The sequence below is a fragment of the Triticum urartu genome, unplaced genomic scaffold, assembly GCF_003073215.2.
Source record: "Triticum urartu cultivar G1812 unplaced genomic scaffold, Tu2.1 TuUngrouped_contig_7206, whole genome shotgun sequence".
Classification (NCBI taxonomy): domain Eukaryota; kingdom Viridiplantae; phylum Streptophyta; class Magnoliopsida; order Poales; family Poaceae; genus Triticum; species Triticum urartu.
In genome coordinates this window covers 13466-22554 of record NW_024118031.1, presented here as the reverse complement: position 1 = coordinate 22554, position 9089 = coordinate 13466, and the positions used below count along the sequence as shown (strand labels likewise).

The 9089-nt window shown below is 40.2% G+C and overlaps 1 protein-coding gene across 1 annotated transcript; it reads right to left on the bottom strand.

The window, feature by feature from the left end:
- Positions 1 to 5556: 5556 nt before the first annotated feature.
- Positions 5557 to 8366, bottom strand: LOC125531481. The gene is made up of 2 exons (XM_048695873.1): positions 6878 to 8366; positions 5557 to 5834 (listed from the first exon to the last, which is right to left on the bottom strand). The coding sequence occupies exon 1, from the start codon at positions 8292 to 8294 to the stop codon at positions 7605 to 7607; it is 690 nt and encodes a 229-aa protein (XP_048551830.1). The 5' UTR covers positions 8295 to 8366; the 3' UTR covers positions 5557 to 5834; positions 6878 to 7604.
- Positions 8367 to 9089: the final 723 nt, after the last annotated feature.

The following is a 9089-nucleotide window of genomic DNA, read 5'->3' as shown; positions in this document are numbered from 1 at the left end:
TTTATTAAGAATTGCAGCTTATTTGAGCCTGGAACTCTAACCAGAAATGTATCACATACCGATATTCATGTCTTTATTTTGTATTTTTAGGGTCAGTACACCAACTCTGTGTTCGGAATCAAGGTTTTCATGCAGCACATAATCCTCTGGATGTCTCAATCTGCAGTTTATATGCTCTAGGGAACACAGTTTTTCTCAACAAAAATTGGTTGGGTTCAACTATGTTTGCTTAGCCTTTTCATTAAAACTACAACCATAAAATATGCTTCATGCAACATTGGAATAGGTTGATTATTTATTTGTTCACTGCATAGTACCAGCGGCTGCTAACTACATATTGTACAGATTTTGCAGGGATGTATATATATGGTGATGTTTCACTGGGATCCTCAAATGTTTCAGTTCGTACTTAGCAGGATCACCTTGAGCAACGACTCAATTAATATTCTCACTGATCCAGTTTACTGAAGAACTTGTGACCCAGTTCCAGGACTCCTATGGACTAAGGTACTCTAGCTGCTTGCATCTTTCAGAGGATCTAATTAGAACCAATTCAATGTGTGGTTTATCTTCTTAGAACTATTAGTATTCACTCAAGCAGGAGCTGGCTTCAGTTGGAATAAGTGTGCTAGAAAGTGTGGCCAATAGATTGTACGTCGGCAAAAAATTGGTCCATTGTGAACTAAAGGAATGTTGTATAGGTTGTTACAAATCTACAATAACCAGCTTAGCGATTCACTAATGACTTATGGAAGCACACCCGATGCCAGAGACCAGAAGAAATTATCATTTTCAGATTGGTAGTAGTCCCCCCTGAGATTATTGTGTGCATTTCCAATTGGTAGTGGTCATTGCTTTTAAGCAGAGTATTGTTCTGTCGAAATTGGTGATCTAAGATACAAACTAATTCTCGTGCTCGACAGCGACTCTAATTTACTTTGGAACCCTGGTTTTTGTGTCTTGATTTTAGGGATGGGGTTATGCCAATTTAACCAGGTTCTGAACATTCAGGTAGCTCAGACCATGGAGGTAAACATAAAAGGTATTTGATTTATCATGATCCAGTTACAGGAATGCATGGATTTTTTTGGCAAGCATTATATATCGTTGAAGATTTGCCATTTTTTCAAGTTCCTTGTATGCTAATCGGTAACCTTTAGTTTTGGATGTATAATAAGTACCTCCTGCTGAGCAAAGTGTGTGATATTCCAGAGTATCTTTTTCATGTATAATAAGTACCTTCCAGCTAAGTGAAGATGCATCTTTTTCAGCATGTGCAAACTAATTTTTGGTTATATCTATTTCGACGATGTGTTTGTATATCTGACAGAAGTAGCTCTTTTTTGTTTATGAATATGAGCTGGACCATCCAAAAACACTTCGTTCAAATGCAGAGATGTTGGATGTAGTATCTGATTATCTGTTCTCCATTTTTGCATCCTGTATGCATCTCACATTCTTTTTATTTTTAGTGTGATAAAAATATTCTTTTTTGAACATGCTATCACTTTGTCATATCATGGAGAAACTTCTCTCTTTCTCTTATTTGGATACAATGTGTTCCCTATGGAGAAAACATGGTGTTTTGGTCTGTTACATCTTATTTTTCAGGTGCCCCCAGCTATCAGGTTTGTATTGGATAGAGTAATACCACCTTATTTACTGGCAAAGGGTCTGATTTTACATGTAAGCCTACAAAATATCCTTGGTGATGCTAAAATTTATCTTTTTGTTAGGATTTTCTCATTGTAACTGAAAAGTCTGATCCTTGGTCATATCTGTTTAGAGATTATTGATGAGATATATGTTGGACAGTTTCGTGCCTGCTGATGAAACCTAATTTAAGTATCTTGAGGTATTGAACTACCATTTGAATGTTAATAGCAGGACTGAGGCAGTATGTTCTATTTCCTTTTTAGAAGTAAAATATCCAAGGACTCTTGGATGAAAAACAATTACAATCCTTATCCACAAATATTTTTATATCATGGTAATTCCAACATCATCTGTCACCCTCTGGACTGCAGGGCGAGATATCGATCAAATATGAACCTGTCTATCTGCTCAGACCAGGTGATTAGTCTCTCCTTGCTATTTTTCTTGAGGTGTGTGCATCTATCTGGACAATTTAATGAAAATATATTGCTCATACAAACCATCACTACATGTTAGTTCACTTTAACCCTAATCAGTCAAAAGGTTATCCCTTTTGCATTTCATGGACATAAAGGTTTGGTGTTGACTGTCGATCTTTTGTTAACATGGGACCTTAATACCGTAGGGAGTGTTTTTTTATATGTTTGGCACAACTGTATATTCCTCTGTTCCAGATCCAGATCCAGCTCCGTTCGTAGTTCATGCCTGCTAAGACATGTTCAATTCCTTCCGATATGCTTTTGAATATGTTTTCTGTGATGCCATATAGCTATAAATACTATATTTGCATAAGGCCAGTAGGATATATGCTTTAATGCCCTTAATTAGTTCTGAAATGTTTAGCATGGTCTTTGTCAATCTGCTTTATCCCATTCAAAAAAGCCACATGGTTGACTCTTGTGCTATGCCTAGGCTATCTAGAAACTGTTGATTTCTGTGTGTGTGGATACTGTTCTCTTCGTAAACTAATTTTACTACTTGGCTCTGTTCATATCTTCATGATATTGTACCTTCTTTTCATTGTTAGCTTGCTAAAGGAATGTTAGATTCTTGTTGCGTGTCCATTCCAAGGCCTCCCTCGTTATTCTTAATGCACACTGTATTTGTGCTTTCTACCAGCCCCCTCGGTCTATCTTTCCAAAAACATCCTCTTGCTGAAGTAATGTTTCAGAAGCTCGGCCTCCCCAAACCAGTCTACCATGTGCGGCTGCTTGAGCAGAGAGGATATAGATCACAGGTTGAATTACCGTACAAAAGAATGTTTCCAAGCTTCAGCACGCCGGGTTAGACTGTCAAGCCCCATATGTGTGGATGGGAGGACATCAATGAATTCTGCAGCCGAATGAGCCATTGAATATATGCAAACCAGTGAGAGCAAGGTGTTTGTTGACTATAACTACTACCAGCTGCAACAGCAGAAACAGGCACACGAAGGAGTATCAGGAAGGCTGTTAGAATAAATAGAAGAAATCAACCAGCGCAACCAAACTATCAAACAGATAACTAGAGAAGCATCCAACTATCTGGAAGAAGTGCATGATGCATCAAACAAAATTCATGGTCTTGCTGCCATTGCCTTGGACCATGTTTCCTCAGTGTCTCTTTTTCATTTCAGGCAGGCTATTCTAGAGATTCATGATGCAGTTGTTGCACTTCAAAACACTACATCTACTGCACGTGTCTCACTAGAGGAAAAAGGCATGTACTCAGACGATGTGGCAGATCCAGTCTACAGTGGCGTTTCTGGTGATGAAACTGATGAATACTATCATCAAGACATGGATGATGACTATGGTCACTATGTGCGATCCCCATGAGCATGTTGTCCAACCTGCTGAGCTATCTGGTCAACATGTGAAGCTCTATATGCATAGCTTCACCACGAAGGCTTGCTTCTTCTTAGCAAGAACCAGTCTGGTTACTATGTTTAGTCTACTGGTTTATCTAAATAAAATATGAAGCTCTATGCTTACAGCTTCACTTTAGGAACTGTCTCCTTTTCAGACTACTCTCTGGTCATGTATAAATATGGGATCTATTGTACTATCTAAAACCAATGTAATTTATATATGTTGCATCTTCTGAAATTCTTCTGTGTCGCCTTTTGCTATGCACTTTTCCTTATTTGCTTTCTTCTTCCAAGTGATGGTCAACCGACTTTGGCATATGTATCAATGGCTCTGCCCGATGATCATGGGCTCATAACTACAACCATCTATATGATGCACCAATACTATGTATCAGCTAAAACACTATGTATTTTCTATTTGCTTATGCTCATTGTAAATTTCTTAGCATTGGGTTCTCTTAAAACTCTATATACTTTTTATTTGCTTATGCTCATTGTAAATTTCTTAGAACAGTATATATCAACACTACGAGATCAATATATGCTGTCATCAAGCAATATCATTGTTTTCCCTTTATCTACCATCATATATATGAATTAAACTATCACATACACATGCTTTCAAAACCTGGCTGGCCGATGCTTTTTGCGCCATTGGCGCAATGAGTCATCTAGTAAAAAGGAAAGGGTAGAGAAGCATCTACACAATGAGACAAGACGATTCAGTGCCCAGGTTCAGCTATACCCGCGATGTATGGAAAATTCAAAAAAATACTAGAAAAACTGAAAAAAAATCTTAACTTATTTTGCATGGAAGATAATTTGGTGTGTGAGGTGTGTTCCAAATTTCAGATCATTTGGACATTTGAGTAGCTCTCGACAAAAAAGACAAATTTGAAGTCTGTGAAAAAGTTTATTGTTCATGTATTGTTCTGATTCAATGTCCTTTTTTTATGAGAGCTACTCATATAACCAAATGATCTGAAATTTGGAGCATACCTCACGCACCAAATTACCTTCCATGCAAAAGAAAATGAAAATCGGATTTTCTTAGAAAAGTTAGTATTTTTTGTGAATTTTCTCTTCACCGGATGCAGATGAGTCTGGGCACAGAAATGGATATTTGCTATGCAATGCGGTTTCATTGTCGGCGTGACTGCTCATATTTTTGGATGTCGACGAGGCAAAGAAATAAGCTTGAAAAAAAGTGGTTAATTTTTCTGTGTAAACAATTGTTGTGCAGTAGAACAAATGAAATGACGCGTTTTGGATCTAGGCCTCCATAGAGGCTGAATTTCTGCAAAACTCAAATTTTCAGTTTAAAAAGTTTTGAAAAAATTGTAAAGTAAACAAGGATGTGAGGTGGTTGTGTATAAAATTTCAGGATGAAATACATTTCAACCTATACAAAAAAGACAAATTCATGGTCAGGAGGATGAATAGTATCATGTGGTAAAATGCCTCAGATTTGTTTTTGTTTTTTTTTTGTTATTTTGCACTACCCTTATTTCAATGTATTTCATCCTAAAAATTTGCACACTTGTGCATTATGATTTCATCTATATCTGTAAATAAATTCTAGAACTTTTGAAATATAAAAATATGAATTTCCACTAATTTTGAATTTTTGCATTCGCCAAGCTCGACCTCCAAAAGCAATTTCCGGACAAATGAGGGGAATATAATTTGGGGTCAAACTTAACATATTTTAAATGATGAATCAAGTTTGTTAACCCATACTCTCTCTGTCCCACGATGTAAGACCGTTTTGAAAGCTGTTAAAAAGGTCTTGCATTGTGCATTTAAGGGGATAGTCTCTAGGTTAAATGTGGTGCTGTACCATTCGAACATTCTAATTTCATTTTTGATATGTTCATTGCTAAAAGTTCCCGCAACAATGCGCAGGGGGTTATATAAAGGACAGTTGCAACGCACGGACAATCAACTAAATTAGTAAATGTTGCGTATCATCGCAATGGAGAATAGTTGGTTCTGACTACATAGCAGATTTAGTAGCATAACATGATACCTAGCAACAGGGGTTCGAATTTTTTATACATAGACGAAACAAACATCACAGAGATTCAGTGAATGATTATAAGTCTCTTACCGGATAATACAAAACACAACTGAAAATAAGTCACAAACTGGGGAATAAAGTCTGCAGAACTACCAAATAATACTGAAACTGAAGTACGCAAGGCAGATTGAAACTCAAAATTAAATAATAACTTGAGCAATCCAAGCAGCACATGGTCCTCATCCAGATCCAGATCATCTTCTCAACGTTCCAGCTCAATCCTACACCTCCTTATGCATGGATCGGTGCCTGAAAGCAGTCACCAAACAAATGTTTGTTAGCAAACATAGTTTATTTCCATAGCCACATATTGTAAGGAGAACAGTTACTGATCGTCTCATCGATCAGTAAAAGGCAAACATCGATCTTAAGCTAGTTCCAACACTGATATTACAGAAGTAGCCAGAAAGTTTCAACGACAAAATATTCCAACTACAAACAGTTCCGGGTGCTCTCTACCCAAATTTAATCACAAGTCCACTAATTTCCAAAAAAATGTAGTTTGTTTCTGATTCTATTACATAATAATAGTACTATAAACCAATGGATTGCGGGTATTGTGTTGGTAATGAAATCACTTTATTAACTTAAAAACTCTAGAACAGTATGCAAAACTTTATGCTTCTTTGACCTGGCCTAGTTTAGTTCTGAACATTTATTGTCTTATTCAAATAACATTTTGCAGGTACCTTTGCAGGTCACTAATGGCGCATCCACACATGCCTAGATTCTGCGATGTTGGTCACCCAGTAATTAACAGTTGCCAAAACAAGCAACAGCTGACACGCAGTAGCAAGCATTGTTCACAACTAAATATTTGATGGGGCGAAAGGACCGTGCAGAAAAAGTAGACACTGCACAAACACCGGATTGCAAACTAATCCATACTTTAGTATTTTGTAAATTCATGAATAAATGTTATGTGATGGTGGTGTTATTACGGTATTACATTTACGCTTTCAGGTTTCCTGTGAGTCAATAAATGCACATGTAGCAGCATCAATCGTATACCTGAATCTTCCTGAACGAACCTACCTATACTTTAGCTAAACCCTTATCTTGATCTAGCAACGAAGCTATATTTAACAAGAACTCAATTCTATATGCAACCACCATATTATCATTATCATAAACTTGAGTTTCGTTGCACAATAGCAGATAAAGGTTTGACATTTAATTCTAGAATAGCAGAGGAGAAGCTAGCTCAGTAACAAAGCCAACAATAGCAAGAGCCAGTATTTAGTAATTAATACACACTGCAAAAATAAACATGTGAGATGTAAAATTAATACCTTTGAAAACAGACGAGAACAAGTTTGAGAACTGACTGGGAGAAAGGACTGCAGAATCCGGCACCTGTGCTTGACCATGTCTGCATCTTCACCGCAGAGGTCTTCCTCTCCATGAATATATGGAGAAACTGAAACTATTGTCTCGTTGATGACATCAATAACAACGACCGAAAGCTTGTCAACATTATCCCTCGGCTCAGAAACGATGAAGTGTATGAGATTGGGCTCGTCCCTATTCACAAGAGGGAACATGGGCACAGCATTGTGGGGGACACGACGATTACGGCAAGCAAGATACCGAAATTTTTGAGACGTAATCACCGCCTCTTTGTGCCAGCCATTATCTTCTGATGATGCAAGAGTATAGCAGGTGATGGTGAAACTAGAACCAGGAGCGAGCGGGCCAAAAAAGGCACCATCTTCACGGGCAATGTCAACAAACTTCAGGCGGTTGCCCTCTTTACCGGTGACACAGACTGCAGTACATCTCAAGGGTCTCTCCACTTGGTACAGAATCCTCAGGACGATTGTTGATAGGCAATCGGCTGTATGTGACGCTACTTCGTGTTGTTTCTACTCCATAACATGGCTTGTAGGACAGGATACCTCCTTGGTGGTAATCAACCCAGATTATGCAGTCCTTGGATATGATGGTAACATAGGTTGACCACCGGGTCAGGTCGGTGAATTCTTCCTTAGTATGTTGGATCGGCAGATTCAGAATATTCTACATGCCCTTAGCAACAACATCAGAACCATCAGTCCGCAGAGGGGAGCGGAAGACACAGAGTTCTGCTCCCATAGCACTGTTCTTTGCTTTAACAGAAAACTTGGCCAGCTGCACCACCATGAAGTCATCCCTGGCGCGATATATTCCGATCGTGTCACGGTTGAACTGGCGATCCATAGTTACATCATCGCCCCACAGTTTTAACACAATGGGTAGAGTGCAAGCTGGGAGCCGTTTGAGCCGCGATTTAACCCCTACAGCGGTATTGAACACGAAGTAGTCCTGCCGGTAAGGGTCCGAGTCGATGTTGCTGTCGTCGAGACTCACCTCGGAGGTGAGGCTGAATAGGAGGAGGTCCCGGTGGGCCGCCAGGAGTCCGGCTCCAGTATCCTCCCCGTCGTAGTCACGTGGACCGCGCGGCCACTGCACGTAGAGGCGGGAGAAGGCGGGAGGGGCGGCAGGGAGCAAGGCGACGGTGAAGGGATCTCCCAGGGAGGTGATGGACTTCGCCCGCATGGGCGCGGCCGCTTCGTCCGGGAAGGAGCCGTCGTCGTCCCTGCGGAACACGAAGCGCTCCAGCATCATCCACGAGATCTCCGCAGCCGGACGATCCGCAGACCGAGCAGAGGAGGAGGACAGGGGAAAGATCGGCCAGAACGAAGAAGGATTGCACTGAATCATGGCCATGACCGGCGAAAACGAAACGAATTTTCCGGGTATTAGGGTTTGAGAGGTGGCGGCGCACAACGGTAAGGGGATCGCGTTGTACTTTAGGTCTTGAGGGAGACTCTGGAACACTTCGTTCTATATAAGCAGACGTGTGTGGGCCGGCCGAGGAGGCCGAGGCCGCTAGGGGGCCGCTAGGGATGTCCCGTTTAAGCCCACTTACTTAATAAAAGCGTTTCTCAGTTTCAAAAAGAAAGCGTTTCTAAAAAAAAAGTGTTTAATAAAGCTTCTTTTTTCGGGAAAAATGAATTATCCATCCAGCTAGCTAAAACTAGCTAAACGCAATTTACGGATGCTTTTTATCTGTCATGTACATCCCTGGTATCTATGTAGCTTTACTTTTTTTTCTCTTTTTTTTGCGTTGGCGGATCGGTTTAGAGCACGACCCCTAGAAATCGGGATCACGAGCAATGGAGGACAAAAGGAATCGGAAGGTTGAAGAGCTTTTTTTAAAAAAAACTTCCTATCTAGTACACATATATCCACAAAAATAAAAAGGGTCACAACTAGGTTTATTGATAGGAAGTGACGGGTACTGAATGAACAAGGTCTTTTGTTTTTCCCTAAAACCTAAATGCTCCGGCAGCGGCCAAGGCGATCTAGGGTTTGAGTGAAACTTGACGGCGCCTGCCCGATTCTCATCGGCGGGGCAACTGTGATATGCGGGAGAGGATGGCTACGTCCGCTCAAGGCAAGGGAACTCCGGCGACGGCTGGCTCATCTTCGGACGCCAAGGCTCGGCTGGAGGAAGCACCG

Bases quoted from the DNA above. Each gene is read 5' to 3' on its own strand.
- LOC125531481 (XM_048695873.1), bottom strand. From the start codon at position 8,294: ATGGCCATGATTCAGTGCAATCCTTCTTCGTTCTGGCCGATCTTTCCC.